Below are 23,446 nucleotides of genomic sequence, written 5' to 3'. Positions count from 1 at the left end.
GTCATCTCTTGCCTTAAAGATTGTTTTAGGAAAAACATATGAGCCCAGTTTGGGCCACTGAGACATAGACATCTGGGAAAGGGTTGTGCATGAATGAGGAAGCATTTGGCCTCCACTGCTCCTGCCTGTCACCCCACAACTAGAGGGTAGTGACCTTAATTGAAGCTGTCACTATGGAGGACAGTGTAAAGACATCTGAAGAACAGGGCCACTAGTGGCCCCATGCATATCTAGATTGGCCAGCCCTGAAGGCAATCCCATCCAAACCCACCCGACCCCTGCCAACACACTCTGCGCCACAAGTATCCTCAGGAAAAGGTGCTTAGAAGTCTCCAGTGAATGCTAGGGATGAGTGTCCACAGGCTGAGACACCAAGTGTGCCCTCCTTAACCTTTGCCACCTACCTCAGTTTCTCCCTGTCCCAAAGTAACAGATGCAATAAGTTAAAATACGGGGGCTGGAGAGATGGCTTAGCAGTTAAGGCACTTGCTGAAAAGCCAAAGGACCCACATAAACCAGATGCACAAGGGAGCTCAAGCATCTGGAATTTGTTTGCAGTGGCTAGAGGCCCTGGCATACCCATTTTCTCTCTCTTTCTCTCTTTACCCGCCTATTTCTATCTCTCTCTCTCTCAAATATATAACATTGAAAAAAAAAAACCCTTTAAATAAAATAAGGGGCTGGAGAGATGGCTCAGAGGTTAAGGTGCTTGCCTGCAAAGCCTAACTGCCTAGTTTCAATTTCCCAGTACCCACATAAAGCTAGATGCACAAGGTGGCACACACATCTGGAATTTTTTTCCAGTGGCTAAAGGCCCTGGCACGCCCATTCTCTCTCTACCTATCTCTGTCTCCTTCTCAAATAAATAAGTAAATCAAATATTTAAAAAAATTAAAATAAGAAAACACAGCAGTCACTTTATTCTTAAGTTTGCATTTAACAAAACCACAAGGGAGAAGTCCTCAAGGGACAGAGGAGTATGGGGGATGTGAAAAAGGAAAAGAGGAATCTAGAAACAAAGCCTGAGAGACCAGGGAGGAGGGCCTCAGCCTTCCAGAGACCGTGGGCATTTGATGGGCAGCCATGGGCCAGGGCTTTGAAGGAAGTTGGCCCCTGCCAGACCAGGAAGATTGCCAGCAGCAAAGTGAGAGCTACCCATCTAGCAACTTTAGGATGCTCTCACGCTCCTTCAGAGTCTTCCAGGCCTGGTCCTTCTCTTTCTTGGTGGGGGTCCGCTTCTTCTGACGAGCAGCCATGATCTTACGAAAGGCATCCATGACCTCATTGTCTGCCATCCGGACCCGCTGCCTCAGCTCCTGCCGGCTCACCTCCTCCTTTGCCAGCCTGTGGGAACCAGCCAGCCAGTTGTCAACCACCCTGGCTTCAGAATGTTGTCTCCTCCATCTTCCAGACTAAACCACCTCACCATCCCATCCCATCCCATCCCATCCCATCCCAAGCTTGCCCTGTTTCATATGATCATGGCCATGATCTATAACTTGCAAAGTTATAGAGCTACATTTATCTGGGACAATGTGGTAGGTACTCAGGAGGCAGAGGTAAGAGGATTGCTGTGAGCTTGAGGCTAGCCTGGGACTACAGAGTAAGTTCCAGGTCAGCCCGGGCTAGACTGAGACCCTACTCTGAAAAAAAATTAACTAATGGGGGCGGGGGCAAGGGATGTGGGAAATCTCTGCTTCTCAATTTTATGGTGAAGGTATGACTGTTTAAAAAAAAATCTTTTTGCTGGGTGCAGTGATAAATACCTTTAATCCCAGCACCTGGGAGGCAGAGGTAAGAGGACTGCTGTGAGTTCAAGGCCAGCCTGAGACTACAAAGGGAGATATAGGTCTTTCTGGGGTAGAGGAAGACTCTACCTTGAAAAAAACAAAAAAACTCGAGACAGGGTCTCATACTGTAGACCGGACTGCCCTTGAACTTGAGGTAATCCTCAAATTCACAAGTTTGTATACATGTGTATACATGTGCATCCGGGTCCTTTGCCACTGTAAACAAATACCAGATGCATGCACTACTTTGTGTCTGGCTTTACCTGGGCAAAATGTTTTTAAACAAATGGCTTGAAAGGTGTTATGGTTGCTGGGTGTAATTGTCTCACCTCTGTAATCCCACTACTTGGGAGGCTGAAGCAGGATTGCCAAGAGTTTGAGGTCAGCCTAGACTAGAAAGTGAGACCCTGTCTCAAAAACAAAAAAAAGGGAGGGGAGGGGCTGGAAAGATTCGTCAGTGGTTAAGGCCCACATAGCCCACATAGCCTAAAGGGCCAGGGTTCAATTCCCCAGTACCCACGTAAAGCCAGATACACAAGGCGGCACATGCATCTGGAGTTCATTTGCAGTGGCTGGAGGCACTGGTGCACCCATTCTCTATCTGTACCTGTCTCTCTCAAATAAACACATAAATAAAATTAAAAAAATAAAATTTAAAAAGCTGGGTGTGGTGGCACACACCTTTAATCCCAGCACTCGGGAGGCTGTTGCAGGAGGATCACAATGAGTTTGAGGTCTGTCTTAGACTATACAGTGAGTTCCATGTCAGCCTGGGCTAGGGTGAGACCCTATCTTGAAAGCCCCTGCCCCCCCCAAAAAAGAGCTTTAGGGCTAGAGAGATGGCTCAGTGGTTAAAGTGCTTGCTTGCAAGGCCTGAATGCCTGGGGTTCTATTCCCCAGGACCCACATAAAGGCAGGTGCACAAGGTGGTGTATATATCTGGAGTTTGCTTGTAGTGACAAGAGGCCCTGGCATGCCCCAGCCTCTCCCTCTCCTTCTCTTTCTATGTTTGCAAATGAATAATTAAAAAAAAATGTTTTAGTGCCAGGAGACCTGCTTCCTTCTTTGGCATCCATACTGCAGAACAAGATGAAGCCCAGCCATCTTAAGGCAGCAGGTGGTCAGGGAGGCACCATGGCAGTAACCAAACAAACTCTGACTTCGTTCCACTGAAGGATGTTTAGAGATATGGCACAGCCTTTTCAGTTTCCAGAAGGGGATGCTGCTGCTTGAAACAGGGGTGTCTTGCCCATAGTCCTGAAACTGGTCTATAGTAAAACTGCAGGAGAGCCTGGCACACTCATTTCCTTATCCTCATGTGCCCTCAGCTTCTCAGCAGTTGCCTCTCCTTTTAACAGTGCATGTGGTTCCCAAACAGCTACTAGGGAGACTGTGCTCAGCTTTCTCCCTGTCATAGACAGTGTAAGTGCTGGCCAGGCAAAAGAGTGTGCCCCACCTGTCAGGGTTTCATGAGGTTCAGCCACATGCATACCTGCTTGTGAGAAGCTGTGAAAGGGCAGCAGTTCCTACCTTGACCTTCCTTCAAATATCACCTATACTCTTGTCCATGTAGGGCAAGATGGATATGAGATAATATAAAACGAGCACCCCTGTGACCAATTTTCTTTTTCTTTTACTTCTGGGGGAGTGAGGGAGGGAGGGAAAGAGAGAGAGAGAGAGAGAAAGAATGAGCGCACCAGAGCCTATAGCCACTGCAAACGAATTCCAGATGCATGTGCCACCTTGTGCATCAGACTTAAGTGGGTAATGCAAAATCGAACCTGGGTCCTTAGACTTCACAGGCAAACACCTTAACTGCTAAGTCATCTTTCCAGGCCCTGCCTATGGCCAATTTTTAAAAGCACTGATTAATTTTCAGTGACTAGCCAATAAAAATCATAGATGTCGTTTTGAAAAGTCAAAACAAACCAGAAAACAAACAAACAAAATAATAATTACACATAGCTAGGTGTGGTGGCACATGCCTTTAATCCCAGCAACTAGGGAGGTGGAGGTAGGAGGATCACTGATTTTGAGGCCAGCCTGGAGTTACAGAGTAAATTCCAGATGAGCCTGATGAAACCTTACCTTGAAACAAATAGACTGGAGAGATGGTTTAGTGGTTAAGGTACTTGCCTAAAAATCCTAAGGACCCAAGTTCAATTCCTCAGGATCCACGTAAGCCAGATGCACAAGGTGCTGCATGCCTCTGGAGTTTGTTTTCAATGGCTAGAGGCCCTGGCACACCCATTCTCTCCCTCTGCCTCTTTCAAATAAGTAAATAAATAAAAAATTAAAAATAAACACACAATGGGCTGGAGAGATGGCTGAGTGGATAAAAGTGCTTTCTTCTTCTTCTTTTGTTTCTCAAGGTAGGATCTTGCCCAGGCTGACGTGGAATTCACTATGTAGTCTCAGGGTGGCCTCGAATTCATGGTAATTCTTCTACCTTGGCCTCCCAAGTGCTGGGATTTAAGGCATGTGCTACTATGCCCAGGCCTGCAGGTGCACTTTTTTTTTTTTTTAAAGATTACTTGTTTATTTATTTATTAGAGACAGACAGAGGGAAAGTAAGTGAGAATGGGTGTGCCAGGGCCTCTAGCCACTGCAAACGAACTCCAGACACATGTGCCACCATGTGTATCTGGCTTATGTGAGACCTGGAGAATCAAACCTGGGTCCTTAGGCTTTGCAGGCATGTACTTTAACTGCTAAGCCATCTCTCCAGCCCAAGTGCTCTTTTTTGTTGTTGTTTTTTGAGGTAGGGTCTTGCTCTAGCCCATTTGGTAATCTTAGGGTGGCCTCGAATTTATGGTGATCCTCCTACCTCTGTCTCCCAAATGCTGGGATTAAAGGAGTACGCCACCATGCTTGGCACATGATTTAAATATTTATTTATTTAATTTATTTGAGAGAGAATGGGCATGCTAGGGTCTATAGTTGCTATAAACGAACTCCAGATACATGTGCCACTTTGTGCATCTGGCTTACACGGGTCCTGGGGAATCGATCCTGGGTCTTTGGGCTTTGCAGGTATAAACTGCTAAGCCATTTCTCCAGCCCTAAAAATGCTTTCTTACAAAGCCAGATGCACAAAGTTGCATATGGGTCTGGAGTTCTTTTCCATTGGCAGGTAGCCCTGGTATGCTCATTCATATTCTCTTTTTCATAAATATTAATGTAAAACCTGAAATAAACAAAAAACACTGAATTCAAGGGGCCAGGAACATGGCTCAGTGGTTAAATGCACTTGGTTGCAAAGCCTCCTGGACAGAGCTCCATTCCTTAGAACCTATGTAAAGCCAGACACCCAAAGTGAAGCATGTATATGGAGCTTGTTTCCAGCAGCAAGAAGCCTTAGTGTGCCCATACTCTCACCCTCTCATTCTCTCTCTCAAATAAAAAAAAATATATAATAAGCTAAACAAAAATTCACTATGTAGTCTCAGGGTGGCCTCGAATTCATGGTAATTCTTCTACCTTGGCCTCCCAAGTGCTGGGATTTAAGGCATGAGCTACTATGCCCAGGCCTGGGGAGTTAGCTCAGTTGGTGAAGTGCTTCCCTCAAAAGCACAAGAAGACTTAGAGAGACAGCTTAGTGGTTAACATGCTTGCCTGCAAAGCCAAAGGACCCAGGTTCAATTCCCCAGAACCCATGTAAGCCAGATACACAAAGTGGCACATGCATCTGGAGTTCATCTGCAGTGGCTGGAGACCCTGGCATGCCCATACTCTCTCTCTTTCTCTTTCTCTCTATTTCTCTCTCTTTTAAATAAATAAATAAAACAAAAGGCACAAGAAGGGCTGCAGAAATGACTTGGCAGTTAAGGCGCTTGCCTGCAAAGCCTAAGGACCCATGTTTGACTCTTCAGATCCCACGTAAGCCAGACATACAAGGTGACACAAGTGTTCAAGGTTGCACATCTGCACAAGATGGTGCATGTGTCTGGAATTCTATTACTATGGCTGGAGGTCCGGGTGCACCAATTCTCCCCCCCCCCCCCACAAAGCCAGTATGTTGGGCTTGCCTCAAAAAAAAAAAAAAAAAAAAAAAAAGAAAAAGAAAAGAAAAGAAAAGCCAGGGTTGGTGGTGCACACCTTTAATCCCAGCACTTGGGAGGCAGAGGTAGGAGGAATGCCATGAGTTCAAGGCCAGCCTGAGATTACATAGTGAATTCCAGGTTAGCCTGGCCTAGAGTAAGACCCTACCTCTACAATCAAAAAAAAAAAGGAAGAAGAGTTAGATCCCCAGTACCTATGTAAAATGTCAGGCATCGTGTATTGTAATTCTAGTGCTGGGTAGGTAGAAACAAGATGATTCTGTTTTTTCAGGAGGACTCTTAGAGCTTGCTGACCAACTAGTCTAATCTGTGAGCTATAAATATGTACCCACACACATGTGCAAAAAAAACCCCATATCCCCAAAGTTGAATTCAAATCTGTCAGTCAGTCAATTGTAGGGTACTGGAGCCTGGCCCCTGGACTTAATATTTATCTGAAACATTCCTGGGAGGGGGGCTTTTATATGTACTTGTTCAAAGCTCTTGGGGGATGCAAAGGGTCAGCCATGTTTAAGAAGTCTATATAAAGCCCCTTGGAGGTGACCACAGTGGCCAGTCCCTCCTGTGCTCACTCACCTCAGCAGGTCATGTTTCTTGGTGCGGTTATGGGCACTGAGTGCCTTCAGCTCAGCCTGGCGTTTGCGTAGTTCAGCAAGGACCTCATCCTCTGAGTCCTCAGCAGGCCGGTCCTCTGACTCCAAAAGGCCCTGGGCAATCAGCTCCTCCTTGATACGGCTCTCCAGGGACTTGGTGTGTGGCACACTGTGGGGAAAGCCAGCCCTCCAGCTCTGGGAATGGTCCCTCAACTGAAGGGCCAGCCAGAAGGAGCTACCCTCGGAGGTTTCTGAGCTTTCCAGGGTTAGTGGAGACTTTCCATTACCTTGGGGGACTGCTATATATCCATACATAAATGTACTACAGATCTTGTTATGTGTTAGTTGTGATCTTTCATATTTATTTCCAGGGTTATTTATTTTTAGTTTTTTTATTTTTATTTATTTGTTTGAGAGTGACACAGAGAGAAAGAGGGAGGGAGAGAAAGAGAGAGAGAGAATGGGCGTGCCAGGGCCTCCAGCCACTGCAAACGAACTCCAGACGCATGCGCCCCCTTGTGCATCTGGCTAACGTGGGTCCTGGGGAATCGAGCCTCGAACCAACCAGGGTCCTTAGGCTTCACAGGCAAGCGCTTAACCGCTAAGCCATCTCTCCAGCCCTATTTTTAGTTTTTTGAAGTGCAGTCTCACTCTAGCCCAGTCTGACCTGGAATTCACAATGTAATCCCAGGCAACTCATGGCAATCTTCCTACCTCTGCCTCCTGAGTGCTGGGAGGCATGCACCACCACACCAGGCTAGAATTCTTTTTTTTAGCTTTACAATCCTTAAATACATTTTTAATTTTTACTTTAAATATTTTTATTTATTTGCATATGGGGGCAGGACCTCTTGCTGCTGCAAATGCATGCCAGATATATGTACCAGGCACATGCATTTGGCTTTATGTGAGTACTAGGGAACTGAACCTGTATCAGCAAGCTTTGCAAGTAAGCTTCTTTAGCTACTGAACCATTTCTCCAGCCCAAGCCTCTTAAATATATTTAATTTATTTATTTTGGTTTTCCAAAGTAGGATCTCACTCTAGCCCAGGCTAACCTGGAATTTGCTATGTAGTCTCAGGGTGGCCTTGAACTCATGGCGCTCCTCCTACTTCTGCCTCCCAAGGGCTGGGATTAAAGGCATGCGCCACCATGCCCTATTTTATTTTTGTTTTTTGGGGGGGGAGCTGGACAGATTTCTCTATGGTTAAGGCACTTCCCTTAACCTAATGCAAAGCCTAATGACCCAGGTTCGATTCCCCAATACCCATGTGTGGTGGTTTGAATAGAATAGGTGGCCCCCAATATATTCAGTGCCTTTATATGTTAGAAATGTTCAACTTGTTTGATTTTATATGTCTTAATATCTTAAATTGGTCAATACTGTGGGGACCTTTGAAACTGAACTGAGTACAGTTTACAATGTGTGATGGTTATAAATCTTTTGGGGCCAACAGTGGAATGTGATGGTTTGAATACAATAGATAGCCCCCAGTATATTCAGGTGTTTGTTTGTAGTTTGCATCTGTAGCCACCTGGCTGGAGACAGTGTCACTGGGTGGATCTTAAGGTGTGGTGGTGGGTTTCAGATTTCAATATAAAGATATGCAAAGTGTGCCTAGCAGGAGTTCCTGAAGTGTGCTGTGGCTTTTGGTTATTTTGGCTTATACTTCTCTCTATCTGCCTGGGCCTGTGAAGGCAGGCCAGCTTCTTCTGCCATTGTGGAACTTCCCCTGGATCTGTAAGCTTCAATAAATCCCTTCCTCCATAACTGTGCCTGGTTTGGAAGTTCATCTCAGCGAACCTGAATCTGTCTGCTACACCATGTAAAGCCAGATGCACAAGTGGCACATACATCTGGAGTTCATATGCAACAGCTGGAAGCCCTGGCTTGCCTATTCCCTCCCCATTTCTGTCTCACTCTGCTTGCTAATAAGTAAAAAAACACTTAAAAAATAGTTCAGGGTCTGTAGAGATGGCTTTACTGTTAAGACACTTGCCTGCAAAGCCTAAGGACCCAGGTTTGATTCCCCAATACCCATGTAAGCCAGATGGACATGGTGGTACATGCATTTGGAGTTCATTTGTGGGGTTAGAGATCTCAAATAAATAAATAAAAATATTTCATTTATTTATTTTGAGAGGGAGAAACAGATGAGAATGGGTGTGCCCACCATGTGCATCTGGTTTACGTGGATACTTGAACCTGGGTCCTCTGGCTTCAAAGGCAAACGCCTTAACAGCTAAGCCATCTCTCCAGCTCTAAAAAATACTTTTTTTTTTTTTTCCTTTTTGGTTTTTCGAGGTAGGGTCTCACTCTGGTCCAGGCTGACCTGGAATTAACTCTGCAGTCTCAGGGTGGCCTTGAACTCATGGCGATCCTCCTACCTCTGCCTCCCAAGTGCTGGAATTAAAGGCGTGCGCCACCATGCCTGGCTAAAAAATTCTTTAAAATAAAATAAAATAGCCAGGTACGGAGGCACACGCCTTCAATCCCAGTACTCAGGAGGCAGAGTAAAAGAATCACTGTGAGTTCAAGGCCCTTGAGACTACATAGTGAATTCCAGGTCAGCCTGGACTAGAATGAGACCCTACCTAGAAAAAACAAAACAAACGAAAAAAATTGGATCATATATTTTCCCATTTGGTACTCTACTACTTATAATCTTTCACATCAATCAATTATATTTCTCCAATATGATTAGTAGTTTCAGGATATTTCATCACATGGAGTTATGACAATTTAGCCAACTAATCCCTTTCAGTTGGGCATTCAGGTTACTTCTAGAAGCAAGCCTGTGATGACCAAACCTAGACTCCTAGACTAAGCCTGTGTCTGCAGGAACCTTGGACCCACACTCCTGTGGAAGGCTTCTACTGAGCTTTATCAAGTTGTCCTCAGCCTCACTGTTAGTGAAGGCCTTCCTCATGAGAAGACAGACGTGAGAAGCAGGGCCCAGGCTGTGGTGTACAGATGGGGGGGGCATCACTCACCTGAAGGGCTTATTCTGATTGCGGGGAGAGGTGCTTGCCCCATCAGCTCCTGATTCCTTCCCAGACATGTCAGGAATCGGGGAGTCCTCCATAGGGGAAATAATATTCTCCTAGAAGAGCAGAGATGACAGTGACAAAGAGCTACAGGGTTTCTATCTTCCTGTTCCTCTCAGACTTACTCAGTTTTCACGGGCCAAAGATAGCCTTTCATTTTTTTTTTCACTCCCACCTGTGGTGAGAAGCCTTCCCTAAAAGCTCTGGTCAGTCTAGAAATTCCTTTTGGGTAAAGTGGACAGAAAAGCAGTAATAACAGTCATCTACCAGATGTTCACAAGTAGCTATGGATTGTCAAGCCTCTGCAAGACACATGGCACTATGTGGAGCACAATGGGACAAAGGTTAGCAGTTCACACCATGTTCTTTCTTCCACAGCTGCTGCACTATGCTGCCCAGGCTCCTCTGCAATCAGGTGTGCTCATAGGACAAATGTCCATGGGAAGTGATCCAAACAGTCACAGCTAGTCATATCCCAAAAGCTTCCTTCACACACTCTTGTTCACTTTCTATGGGCTTGGTTTGAGTGGCAATCACACCCAGAGTGACCTTGGTCAGAGAACAAAGCCAAAATAAGCTGGGGTCTCTGTCTGATAGGTTGAGGTAGAGAACTGCCCCCCATCCCACCTTAGCCAACCCAGAACCTCAGTGAGGTAAAAGAATGTTTCTTGGGTTAGGTAGTGGAAACCCTGAAGCCAGTTTGATTCCTACCTTCATTTATTATCAGCTGGATGAGTTTAAGTTCCTTTTTCTGAGCCCAAACTGCTCACATGCAACAAGAAACTAACAACTCTCCTTGCCTCCAGTGAGGAAAGACCTGGAAAATCCCTACCTAATGCTCACAAAGGCAGCTGGGAAAAGCCAGGTGTAATGGCTTTCTTCCCCCCCCCCCCCGCCCCCCGGGAAGGTAGGGTCTGGCTCTAGCCCAGGCTGACCAGGACTCTCGAATATCCTACTTCTGCCTCGATTGCTGGGATTAAAGGTGTGTGCCACCAGGCCCGGCTTATAATGGCTTTTATCTGTAATCCTACCTCTTGGGAGGCTGAGGCAGGAGGCTCCCCATGAGTTCAACACCAGCCTGGAGTAGAGTGAAACTGTCTCACCAAACAAAACACAGTCCCAACATAAAGTGCTGCAGAGCAGCAACAATCCCATGTTTGAGTATGTGTTGCTTCTAGGATATGGGAATGTTTCAGTTTGTGGGTTCTGGGCAGGTAATACAAGCTCAGTTGTGAAAATTTATGAAAATGACAGGCATAAAGAATAAAAACAGAAAGGACCAAAAAAACAAAACAAAACAAAACAAAAGGCATGGGTGGCACACACCTATAATACTAGCACTTGGCAGGTAAGAGGAGGTAGGAGGATCAATGTGAGTTCAATGTCAGCCTGAGATTATATAGTGAATTCTAGGTCAACCTAGGCTAGAGCAAGACCCTTCCTCAAAAAGCCCCCTACCCAAAAAAAAAAAACAGAAAGGAAATGTGACCCCTGAGTTGTGTACCTATGTGTGTTTTCGTTTTACCAGGGAGTCTCATTAGCCCTTGCACTCCAGATCCTCTTGCCTGTATGTCCCAAGAGCTGCTGGGATTACAGGTGTACATCACACAGCCAGCTGGTGTTTCCTAGTTTGAGGTGAGTGCTCACCTCTACCAGGGCCTGTAGGAGACGCTGCGTAAGGGCACCAAAGGGGCATCCATCTTCGGGCTGCTCATGCTGTGCCTCAGACTTCTTCAGCAGGGCATCCACATCTAAAGTAGAAGGGGAAGAGGATGACAGGTGATCTGAAGCTCTGGAAATTCAAATCCTGGCCAGGGGTGGACAAGGAGCTAGCTGAGGTGTCTACCTTTTGTGTCCAGTTCAGTCAGTGGTCCCATGAGGCCTTTCTTCTTGTCAGCTACGGCAGCTGCTCGGGCCCCATCCTTCTGCTCCTCCAGAAGATCCTCCTGGGCCCAGCGCTGGGAGTAGTGCTTCCCCAGTGGGGGGATCTGTGGAACAGGTACCATTCAGTCCTGAGGGGCACACACTGGCCACCAGAGTCTAGAGTGTGGAGGGCTCTCTGAGCATTTGGCATCACTTGTAAGCTTTTCATTCAATTTATCTTTCCTAATCACTTATCTGTTACCCAAGTCCCTAGGTGAAAGGGACAAGGAGGTAATAATCTCTATACTCACACTTTAATAGAGAGACAGGTACCTAAAGATGAAAACAGAGCCAGGCATGGTGGCACATGGCTTTAATCCCAGCACTCAGGAGGCAGAAGTAGGAGGATCACTGACAGTAAGAGGCACAAGGTGGCACATGTGTCTGGAGTTCCATTACAGTGCCTGGAGACCCTGGCATGCCAACTCTCTCTCTGGCTCTGGCTCACATAAGGGAAACACACACACACACACACACACACACACACACACACACACACATACACACACATACATACATACATAGGCACGCACACATACATATACACAAACAAAAAAAACAAGAATAAAAATAGACTGGCATGGTGGTGCACACTTGTCATCCTAGCACTTAGGGGGCTGTGGTAAGAGGATCAAGTCTGAGGCTAGCCTGGGCCTTGAGATCCTATCTGAAAATAACCAAGATGGCTCAGCAGATAAAGGTACGTGCTTGCAAAGCTTGTGAGGCTGGGTTTGATTCTCCAGTACCCATGAAAAAGCAAGATGCACAATACATCTGGAGTTGATTTGCAGCAGCAAGTGGTCCTGGCATACCCATGCTGTCTTTCTCTCAAATAAATAAAAATATATAAACGAGAACAAAATACATACAGAAGTTGTCATAATATCCAAGGTACAAGGTGTAAAATAATATGTCTATGTGGGTCATCTCAGTCACAAGTAATGCCTCTAAAGAGAACTAGGGACACTGGGGCAGCGATAAGAGGAAATTATTTTTTTGTGTTGCTACTGCCAATAGGGTTCATTTTTTCAAAACAAGTTTTCTGAGACAGGTTTTGCTATGTGGTACAAACTGATCTCAAACTAATGGTCCTCCTGCTTTAGCCACCTGAATGCAAGATTACAGGTATAAAATAATTTTTTGCTGTTTTATTTTTTAGTCAGGAATGAACCTATGCCTTATCTATGCTAAGAAATGCCCTGTCACTGAGCTCTGTCACTGAACTATAGCTCCAGCCCTCAAATAAACTCAGGTAAGTGCAAGAAAAGCAGCAAATGAGTTGTTAGAGCAGCACAACAGTGAAATCAGTCCACCCAATTTTGGAAGCAAGGTCTCACTCTAGTCTCTAGCCTGGACTGGTCTCAAACACACAGTGATCCTATTTCATCCTTGAGTGTTGGGATTAGAAGCAAGAGCTACCACACCCCACATTTGTTAGAAAAATATTTTTATTTACTTACTTGTCATTGACTGTTTCTTTGAGGTAGTTTCACTACAGCCCAAGCTGATCTGGAACTCACAATACAGTCTCAGACTGGCTTCAAATTCACAACAATCCTCCTACTTTTGCCTGCTAAGTGCTAGTGGTTATTTAGGGTGCTTGCCTGCAAAACCTAATGACCCTGGTTCTATTCCCCAAGTACCCACGTAAAGCCAGATGTACAAAATGGCCAATGCATTTGGAGGCATTGGTGTACACATTCTCTCTCTCTTCTGTCTCTGTATGCATGCTAATAAATAAGTAAATATTAAAAAAAAATAATATAGGCATAATAATGGCTCATGCCTTTAATCCCAGCACTCTGTAGGAGGATCACTGTGAGTTGGAGACCAGCTGGGGCTAGAGTAAGGCCCTACCTTGAAAGACCAAAGATACGTAAATAAAGGCAATGTGCCACTACATCCAGTTTTATTTATTTATTTATTTTGGATTTTCTTTTTCATTTTCTTTGGTTTTTCGAGGTAGGGTTTCATTCTAGCTCAGGCTGACCTGGAATTCACTATGTAATCTCAGGGTGGTCTCGAACTCACTGCGATCCTCCTACCTCTGTCTCCCAAGTGCTGGGATCAAAGGCGTGCGCCACCACACCTGGCTTTTATTTTGGTTTTTCAAGGTAGGGTTTTACTCTAGTCCCGGCTGACCTGGAATTCACTATGTGGTTTCAGGGTGACCTTGAACTCATGGTGATCCTCCTACCCCTGCCTCCCTAGTGCTGGGATTAAAGGCTTGTACCACCATGCCCAGCTCTTGCCACTGCAAACAAACTCGAGATACGTGTGAATCTGGCTTTACATGAGTACTGGGGAACTGAACCCAGGCAACCAGACTTCGCAAACAACCCTTAACTGCTGAGCCTCCTCCTCAGCCCTTTTTCTTGAGAAAGTGGTGGAGAAAGAGAATGGGGGTGCCAGGGCCTTTCAGTTGCTGTGAATGAACTCCAGATGCACGCACACACTTGTGCACATGTGACATTGCATGTTTTTGTCACTTTTGCATCTGGCTACGTGGGACCTGGAGATTCGACCACAAGTGTTCTTAGCCTTCACAAGCAAGCATGCTGACCGCTAAGCCATCTCTCCAGCCCTTGTTTTATTTTCTTGAGACAAGGACTTACACTGTGGCTCAGGTTGGCCTAGAACTAAGAGCAGTCCTCCTGTCTCAGGTTTTCAAATGCCGAGATTATAGGCATGAGCCTTGTGTGAGTCCTGGCATACACGTAAAAGTCATAGGGCAATTTAGAGGTCAGTCTTTGCCTTCCATCTCATTTTGAATCAGGGTCTCTCATGTTCATATCTTGGTTGACCAGACTAGCTGATTCACAAGCTTCAAGAAAAATTTCCTGTCTCTGTCACCCCGTCTTGCCATAAGCACGCTGGGAATACGGAAGTTCCCCATAGTTTCCAACTTTTAAGTCCAGTCTGGTGATCTGAACTCAGGTACACATGCTTGCCTGGCAAGTGCTTTACCCACTAACTCGTCTCCCTAGACCTCAGCCTCTGCTTTCTGTTAAGGAATTTCAAAAAACATTTAGGTGACAGGAATATGAAATCAGATCCTTGAAAAATGAGGCAGTCTGTTAAGGGAAAACTAACTCATATACAAGACCAGACAATCCTAAGGATCTGTGTGACCCAAGAGGGAGAGATAAGGTGGTTGGTGGGACTGGTAAACAATCAAAAGCAAAGAAAGGTGTGGCCAAACTGGGCATGTTAGCGCAGCCTTTAATCCCAGCACTCAGGAGACAGAGGTAGGAGGATCATTATGAGCTTGAGGCCACCCAGACACCACATTGTGAATTCCAGGTCAGCACTAAACTACAGTGAGACCCTACCTTGGAAAACAAACAAACAAACAAAAAAAAGAGGTGTGGCCAAGGATACTGGATAGGGGATATAGACAGTACCACCAAACAATGACACACGTGGACTTAATCCTGTGGTTAACAGGAACTATTGGTGGCCAGGAAGCAGGGCTTTGTTATGCGTGTTGTCCTAAGCTAGAGTAACTTCCTGACACCTTCCTACACTTTATTATTTATGTGCTTTATTTTCATTGTAAAAAAAAAAAAGTTACTTGGCTGGGCATGGTTGCCCAAGTCTTTAGTCCCAGCACTTGGGAGGCAGAGGTAGGAGGATCACTATGAATTTGAGGCCACCCTGAGACTACACAGTGAATTCCAGGTCAGCCTGGGCCAGAGCAAGATCCTAACCTGAAAAACCACCAATAAAAATTACTGGGCTGGAGAGATGGTTTAGCAGTTAAGGCACTTGCCTGTGAAACCTAAGAACCCAGATTTGATTCCCCAGTATTCACGTAATCCAGATACACAAGGTGGTAGCCGTGTCTGGAGTTCATCTGCAGGGCTACAGGCCTTGGTGTGCCCATTTTTTGTCTCTCTACCTCTTTCTAATAAACAAAAAAACAAAAAACAAATATATATACTATTTTTGGGGGGAGGATGAGGTATGGTTTCACTCTAGCCCAGGCTGAGCAGGAATTCACTACGTGTAGCCTCAGGGTGCCTCAAACTCAGAGCAATTTTCCTACCTCAGCCTCCCAAGTGCTGGGATTAAAGGCATGTGCCACTATGGCCAGCTAATATTTTTTATTTTTATTGATTTAGAGAACAAGATAGAGAGAGAAAGAGACAGAGAGGGAGATTGAGAACTGGTGCACTAGAACCTCAGCCACTGTACTCAAACACCAGATGCTTGGGCCCCCTAGTGGGCATGTGCAACCCTGTGCTTGCCACACCTTTGTGTGTCTGGCTAACATGGGATCTGGAGAATAGAACGTGAGTTCTTAGGCTCTGCAGGAAAGTGACTTAACTGCTAAGCCATCTCGCCAGCTGCTAAAAATAAAATTTTTAAACCAAAAAACCCCACAACCTCCGCCCCAAAAAATCCAGGTATGATAGTGCATACCTTTAATCCCAGCACTCTATAGAGGCAGAGGTAAGAGGATCACTTGTAGGTTCAAGGCCACCCTGAGACTACATGGTGAATTCCAGGTCAGTGTGGGCTACAGTGAGACCCTATCTTGAAAAACAACAAACAAACAAAAATTTAAATTACTTTTCTAACATACATGAAACTCTGGGTTCAATCCCCAGCAGGCAGCCAGGAAGGAATAAGACAGGTGAAAAAGGGTGTGCTCTCTGGGATTCTGAGGCTCTCCTGAGTCCTCTTGTTCTTTCCCATGTCTATGGAAGCTCAGGGTTTCTACCTTGTAATGTTCAGCTTCATCTTCGGGGGGTTTCAGGAGCTCCTCAAGTGTGCGAACCTCCTCACTAGTGATATCGGCACAGTAGGGTTCCACAGAGGCCCAGAACCTGCAGGGAGAAGATCCTGGGTGGGCACCTCTGGGTTCCTCCAGCCTCAGCCCTGGGCTTCCTAAGCTTCTCCTGTCAAGTGTCAGAATCCTAAACTCCACCCCCCTCCTTCCCCCTAGGGTGCTCAGGCCCATAACCTGTTGGGGGCATCATTCTTGGGGATCCGTGGTACGTCAATTGGGTCATCAGTGAATTCATATTCTTGGATCTTGGGCTGAAGGTTTTTGGATTTGGGTCGGCCAGGGCCAGGGCCTGGCCCATGTCCTGCTTTCCCTTCTAGCTTCTGCTTCTTGGGCTTCCCATGTTTGGGTGGAGCTCCAAGCTCATGGTCTCTTCCCAGCTTCAGAAATCGTCGGTCACCTTTCTTATCCTGCCAGTCCGTGAGGATCTGAAATTTACAGAGATTGTCACTAGGAGAAGGGAAGATACAGGACAAATTTCTTTCCTCTATGAGTAAATTAGGATATGAAAACCAAAGAGGGTCCAAGGTCCTGCCCTATCATTTTTTGAAAATATTAATTTATTTACTTGAGAAAGAGGGAGAGAATGGGCATGTCGGGGCCTCCAGCTACTGTAAACAAGCTCCAGACACATGCACCAACTTGTACATCTGGCTTACATGGGTACTGGGGAAATCAAACCTAGATCCTTAGGTTTTGCAGGAAAGTGCCTTAACTGCTAAACCATCTCTCTAGCCCTTATGCATATCTTTTCATGTAACAACCTCCTACTACTTCTTCAAAGCTCTTTTTTTATGCTCATCTCACGTGATTTTATTCATGTATTTCTCATCATTTTGTTCAGTTTTAGTCTTTATTATGACTTTCCTGTTATCTAAGCTGTTCAGCAGAAAGCACAAATAAGCAAACCCCAGTGCAGGGAAGCTGGCAGTAATTATTTAATGAAGCCAAGCAAGCCTCCTAGGAAATATTCATGTCAAACATCATGTGCCTAGGAAGTCTTCTACAGTACAAGTGACTGTGCTTCAGCTCTCCTCAGGAAGGTCCTGTAAGTGACAGGCAACAGGACTGATCCTGAGGCCTAGTAGGAATGATATCTCCTTCCAGTCTAGGTCCCTGGCACCTGTACTAAGTAAGACTCAACCATGCTATTTGGTTCTATTTTGTCTCTTCTGCTGGGCTTTAAGATCACTAGGAGCTCATCTTAACCATCTCTGTTCCCAAGGATCTAGCACAGAAAGAAAAACCATAGTAATACCTAAAAATAATATGTGAAGAACTGAGCCAGGCATGGTGACGCATGCCTTTAATCCAGCACTCAGAAGGCAGAGGTAGGAGGATCACTGTGAGTTCTGAGGCCACCCTGAGACTACATAGTGAATTCCAGGTCAGCCTACCTCAGGAAACAAACAAACAAAAAAGGCATGTGAAGAACAGGAGAGATGCCTTAGCAGTTAAGGTGCTTGCATGCAATGCCAAAGGACTCAGGTTTGATTCCCCAGGACCCATGTAAAGCCAGACGCACAAGGTGGCGCACGCATCTGTGGTTAGTTTGCAGTGGCTAAGGCCCTGGCACTCCCATTCTCTCTCTCATATAAACAAAAATAAAACAGTAAAAGTTTAAAAAAAAAACAACAACAACTTAAACCGGGTGTGGTGGCACACACCTTTAATCCCAGCACTGGGGAGGTACAGGACTGCTGTGAGTCCAAGGCCACCCTGAGACTACATAGTGAATTCAAGGTCAGCCTGAGTTAGAGGAGACCCTACCTCAGGAAAGAAAAAAAAAAGCCGGGCGTGGTGTTGCATGCCTTTAATCCCAGCATTTGAGAGGCAGAGGATTGCATGAGTTCAAGGCCACCCTGAGATTACTGAATGAATTCCAGGTCAGCCCGGGCTAAAGTGAAACCCTACCTTGAAAAACCAAAACCAAACAAACAAAAAAACTTAAAAAAAATAACATGTGAAAAGCTTACTTAGTGTCAGACACTGAGCTGAGCCTTTGCAAATAAATTTTAGCACTCATCCAAATTCTAAGATAGGTGTTATTTGTTTACTTTGTAGATAGGGAAACTGAGGCTCAGGGATATGAGGTAACTTTCTCAGGCCAAAGAGCCAGGAAACAGTAACACTATCAAGTGCTTTGGACAGGGTTCAAATCTAGATCTCTCCATCTCCTTCAGTTGGTATGCCCCCAGCGACCACAACTGTCCTAATTTATAGCTCTCAACTGACTAGCACAGGGTCCAAAACATGACTGGTGGAGTCATGAAAGCTTAATAAATGAACATTCTTGGGGCTGGAGAAATGGCTCAGTGGTTAAAAGGTGCTTGCTTGCAAAGCCTGACAGCCTGGATTTGACTCTCCAGCATCCATGTCAAGCCAGATGCACAGAGTGGGGCATGCATCTGGAGTTCCTTTGAAGTAGCAAGAGGCCCTGGCACACTCATTCCTTCTGTATCTCTCTGTATATAAATAAGTCAATGAGAATTCTTACAGTTTATAAGGACCATGCACTTGAGTCCCTTAGCCTCAACGGATAGAGACCCATCCCATGTGTTGACATAATCTATCTGTGGAGACATCCCTCTTTGAGATATCACCTGGGTTTCAGCCTCTAGCACACGCAGTCGCCGGCTTGCAGAGGACAGCAGTGTCTCAAGCTCCAGCTGCAGGGTGTCCAGCTCCTCAATGCCGATGCCATCATCCTCAGAGCGGGCCAGCACTGCTGTGTAGCGGGGACAGACCTTCAGGTGGTCCACAGACTTGAAGTCATGGAACTGCAACGGGCAGTCCTTCAGCTCACTCATGGCCCAGGAGATGGGACCCTGTGGACCTAGAAGGAGAGGACCATTGATGAGATGTAGTTTGAGAAAAGCTGTCTCTTCCATGGGAGGTAGCTCCAACAGGGAATCTAGGCTTCAGTTGCCGTACAGATAGAACTGGTGGAAAAGCTTGGGCTTACCACTATTGCAGCAAGCAAGGGACAGAGCTTATTTCACTGAATTCTGCACCCAACACTAGAGCAGTCTTTTTACAAAGAAGCAAACTGAGACAGCGCGTGGACACGTGCTTGGGGTACTGGCTGCAATGTGAACCCAGGTAGTCTTACATCTGCAGCACTAAGCGCTGTGCCGTCTTCCCATGCCCTTCTGTGTACTCTTTTCCTACACTGGGCTAAGCTCGGAATTTCAAGCACTCTCTCCTTAGAGGTTCTTCCAGCCTCTCGTCTCACCTTACTCCTTTTCCTCTTTTCTGTCCTTAAGTGGTTGGGGTAGTCAGGGAGAAGTTAGTTCCAGCCCATTCTCTACTTATGTGTCCCTGTGAATATATTATGTAACCCCAGTCTCAGTTTTTCCAGCACAAAAGGTGATGTCTCAACTCTTATTTTCCCCCTAAGCAGTATGAATCTGTAAAATGGGTATAGCGAGTACCTACCTCCCTGGGATGTTCTGAGGATTAAGAGGTGATGCTCGTTAGGGCCCAGTTCACTCGGTGCCTGGCAGAGTAAGTGAGACTGCTTAGTGGCTGGCTCCGCCCGTGGGTCGTCCCAATAGCCCGCTCTCTAGGGGGCCCCTAACGCAGCCCCAGCCCCCTCTACCTCTTCTCCGCGGCCTCCTGCACCCGCAGGAGGGGGCGGGGAGATCTGGTGGACCAGAGCAACCGCCCCGAACTGGCTATGGGCGGGTCCCCAGAAGCTGACGCGGGGGCGGGGAGACGGCGAGCCCACTGTGGTCAGTGGCGGTGGGGGTTGCAGGCCGCGAGGAGACTTCTGGAGGAGGGCTGCTGGGCCTTAGGCGAACCCGAGGCAGCAGCCCGGGACAGGGGCGGGGCTCGGCGGCCGGGATCTTCGCGCGCCACTTAGCCCCGCCGAGCCCCAGGGGCTGCAGGTAGGAGGGGCCGGGAGAAGGGATCGGAGCACGGCCGGAAGAACGTCGAACTCCGCAGCTCCGCTTGTCCTAATTTGGTGCCCAACCTAAGGTCGGACTGTACTATTATACGACGGGGGGGAAACCCAAGCAAATGTGACACAAAGTCAAAGACATACGTGAGAGATGCAGGGGTACATGGAGGATGTTTAATATTTGTGCTCTGCTCTACTCTAGGGCTTTAAGGGTGCCACAGTAACCGTAACCTGAGCAGTCTAGGAGATCCAAGTAGGCCCATTCTCTGTCTTCCCCTCTCGAAGCGCAGATGGTACTTCCCAGGAGTCCGGGCGGAGACTGCGGCTGCGCCTCTGGCGAAAGGGCAAGGCGTCGCGGGCTGCTAGCTTCCGCACTTCCGCTTTCCGGCCCAGCCAGCGCCCGCGATGGTGAGAGCCGGGGCCGGGCTGGCCCGGCAGACCCTCTGTTCTGCCTCAAGGCTGTGGGTTTGGGGGAGATGCGGCTTGCAGCCGAGGCTCGGGGCTGAGGGATGTCAGGGGATGTGGGGATACGGTGACGGTGGGAGGAAGGGAGTGGGGCGGGGGCCGAAGTGAGGAGCAAGGGGCGATCTGGGGGACTCCCTAGGAAGAAGCAGGCCTGGAGGCTTTCCAGTGGGACTTTGGAGGCAAGTGCAGAATGTTCGTGAAGCTTGGGTGAAGCCAGAGCAGTATCGTCTAGGCTGTGCCTTGTGGGCACTTAGTAGGCCTCGTAGTCCATGGCAGGGCCCCTGAGATCTGTAGACAGTGTCTCTTCCTCTTGCAGAGGAGCTCGCGAAGCACACCCGTGCCCTCGCCTGCCTTCTAGCCCCACGGCGTCGGGAGGCAGCTGTCCACTTCTTGTCCCCGGTCGGTCCCTCTAGCCTTGCTTCCTTTCAGTGGGGAGGTCTCTTGTGTTGCCTTCATTCAGATTCCTTCCTGGTCAGAACTCGCCTATGCTAACTTACTGTGTTTCGTAAACTCTGATACACTGCTGGCCCTCCCCTTCCCGAGATTGCTCCGGTTTCTTACGTGTGGGTTCAACGCCCTCTCTTCCTAGTGCTTAACCTGGTAATGCCTATCCAGTTTACAGGCTTTGATGGCCTTCTGTGTTCTAGTGATTGTTCTGAAGATATTTGAAATTAGGCCTCTTACTCAAAAGCCACCAGCCTTTGTAAACGTACTTTTTCTGTGTTCCCTATCCTGGTTTCATACGAACTCAGCTACAAAGCTGGCGTTTTCTTGTTTTCTTTTTGTTTGAGGAAACACCTTTTTTTAAAGTTCAAATTCATTGTGCTATTTCATGAGATTATTTTATTCATGAAAGGACAAATACCACAGAGCTGGCCACCTAAAGTTCACCTTTAGATTTACTGTCTATGAATATTTGCAAAAATAATCACATAGCCACTACAATCAAGTCATCAGATTTTCTCAGATCCTTTTATAATCCAACACATTCACACCAGATAACCACTGCTATTTCCCTTACAGTTTTGCCTTTTCTGCCATATAAATGGAATTTTCTGGACTAATTTAGTTTTTTTTTTTTCTTTTGTTTTTCGAGGTAGGGTCTCACTCTAGCCCAGGCTGACCTGGAATTCACTATAGAGTCTCAGGCTGGTCTCAAACTCTCAGAGATCCTCCTACCTCTGCCTCCTGAGGCATGCACCACCCACGCCTGGCGTAATTTAGTTTTTTAATGTGGGGATGGACCCCAAAACCTCACACATGCTCAGCAAGCACTGAGGTACATGATTTGTTGGAAGTGAGTAGTTGTATTTTTGGTTCCTTTATCCTCTGATGTTAGTCCTGCTCTGTGGTTGCTGTGGTGCTTGTAATCTTACTGCCCCAGTCCTGGTGCTCATCAGCACTTGAAAAGCCCTCTCTGCTGAATGTCTCACTTCCCTCTTCAGTCCATTCTCCACAGAGCCACCGTGCAGCTGCACTCATGTAACTTCCTTCTCAGAAAACCCCACTAGTTCTTGCCACATTAGAAGAAAAGCTAACTCAGTAGGCAGATGTTCTAGATTTTTTATGACCTTATCCAGTCTGATCTATGTATTTTAAAATGCTTCCCATATACAGAAGAATAAGCCTTTTACTCATTTCTCTGGGACTCTTATTATTTATTTATTTATTTTTTTTTGAGGTAGGGTCTCACTCTAGCTCAGGCTGACCTGGAACTCACTATGTAGTCTCAGGCTGGCTTCAAACTCTCAGCGATCCTCCTACCTCTGCCTCCTGAGTGCTGGAATTAAAGGCGTGCACTACCGTGTGGCTCTTTATTTTTTGAGAGAGACGAGAAAGAGGCAGCTAGAGAGAATAGGCACACCAGGGCCTTTCAGCCACTGTGAACAAACTCCAGACGGCATCTGCCCCCTTTTGCACATATGTGAAATTGCACACTTGTGTCACTGTGCATCTGGCTACATGGGACCTGGAGATTCGAACATACGTTCTTAGGCTTCACAAGCAAGTACCTTAACTGCTATGCCATCTCTTCAGCTCACTTCTGGGACTCTTAACAGCCTCTTGTGTTAATCTAGTCCTCCTTTAATTACTTAATTTGTTCCTTCATTTTGCAGCAATAGTAAAGTACCAGTGGTAGGCACTGAGCTAGCTTCAACCTCTGGAACTGTTGACCATGAGGACCACAGTCTAGAGAAGGAGAATTCATTTGGCAGGATACATGAAGAATGTTTCATTATAAATTATATGCAAACTACGTACTGTAAATTGTACATGCATTGAAAAGGGAAATCAAAAAGGCCTCTTAGAGGAACAGCTGAGCTCTGAAGAACTGACTTAAACAGAGAGGAGGAAAGGTTGCAGATGGGAGGTTCAGCATGTGACAAACACTGAAGTGAGAGAAAGCTTGCTTAAGGTGATTAATATAACTGACCAGTGTAGCTAGAAGCTGCTCCCTCCACTAGGATTGTCCCTTGTTCTGCTTCCTCTCATTGTGAAACCCCTCCTGATCCTGTAACTGGTCAAAACCAACTTCTGCCAATATGGATTATTTATAGATCATTTGTATTTTATCCTCTAATAAACCATACATTCCTCCCTAGTTGAGATATTTTAAATATTTTGCAAGCAGAGGGAAATAGAACCAATGGGCACACCAGGGCCTCTAGCCATTGCAGACAAACTCCAGATGCCTGTGCCACTTTGTCTGTGCAAGTGCATTAACTGCTAAGCTATCTCTCCAATCCTATTTGAGGTATTTGAGGGTAGGGATGACCTTAATTTGAATTCCCAGCTAGCTCAGTGCCTGGCAAACAGTGGATGTACACATTTGTTGTGTAATAGACACACAGAAGGAAAGTTGCCTCTA

General features: G+C 46.4%; 2 protein-coding genes across 3 annotated transcripts in view; one reads left to right on the top strand and one right to left on the bottom strand.

The window, feature by feature from the left end:
• Positions 1 to 891: 891 nt before the first annotated feature.
• Positions 892 to 20,136, bottom strand: Tada3 (transcriptional adaptor 3). Its single transcript, XM_045133455.1, has 10 exons — positions 19,810 to 20,136; positions 19,647 to 19,707; positions 18,812 to 19,044; positions 16,386 to 16,636; positions 16,143 to 16,248; positions 11,340 to 11,481; positions 11,141 to 11,244; positions 9,440 to 9,549; positions 6,428 to 6,613; positions 892 to 1,344 (listed from the first exon to the last, which is right to left on the bottom strand). Exons 3-10 carry the CDS (start codon positions 19,016 to 19,018, stop codon positions 1,152 to 1,154), a joined length of 1,299 nt encoding a protein of 432 aa, XP_044989390.1. The 5' UTR covers positions 19,019 to 19,044; positions 19,647 to 19,707; positions 19,810 to 20,136; the 3' UTR covers positions 892 to 1,151.
• LOC101601381 (actin-related protein 2/3 complex subunit 4) overlaps positions 19,924 to 23,446 on the top strand; it is a 66,854-nt gene continuing 63,331 nt past the window's right edge. The window contains exons 1-2 of one of the 2 annotated variants that reach the window (XM_045133453.1): positions 19,924 to 20,189; positions 20,315 to 20,520. In XM_045133453.1, coding sequence (XP_044989388.1) covers positions 20,518 to 20,520 — 3 coding nt within the window. In that variant the 5' untranslated portion in view covers positions 19,924 to 20,189; positions 20,315 to 20,517. Of the gene's footprint in view, positions 20,190 to 20,314; positions 20,521 to 23,446 lie in introns of those variants that run through there. The other variant, XM_004651463.2, reaches the window with a different exon arrangement.

Source organism: Jaculus jaculus, chromosome 14, assembly GCF_020740685.1.
Source record: "Jaculus jaculus isolate mJacJac1 chromosome 14, mJacJac1.mat.Y.cur, whole genome shotgun sequence".
In the NCBI taxonomy this organism is placed as follows: domain Eukaryota; kingdom Metazoa; phylum Chordata; class Mammalia; order Rodentia; family Dipodidae; genus Jaculus; species Jaculus jaculus.
Note: the sequence above shows the minus strand (reverse complement) of the source record. Positions and strands in the feature narration are given on the sequence as shown.

Coding starts and splice junctions, on each gene's coding strand:
- Tada3 (XM_045133455.1), bottom strand. CDS start 19,018: ATGAGTGAGCTGAAGGACTGCCCGTTGCAGTTCCATGACTTCAAGTCT. Junction 16,249..16,385: donor AAGAATGATGCCCCCAACAG/GTTATGGGCCTG, acceptor TTCTCCCTGCAG/GTTCTGGGCCTCTGTGGAAC. Junction 11,245..11,339: donor GACTGAACTGGACACAAAAG/GTAGACACCTCA, acceptor CTTCTACTTTAG/ATGTGGATGCCCTGCTGAAG.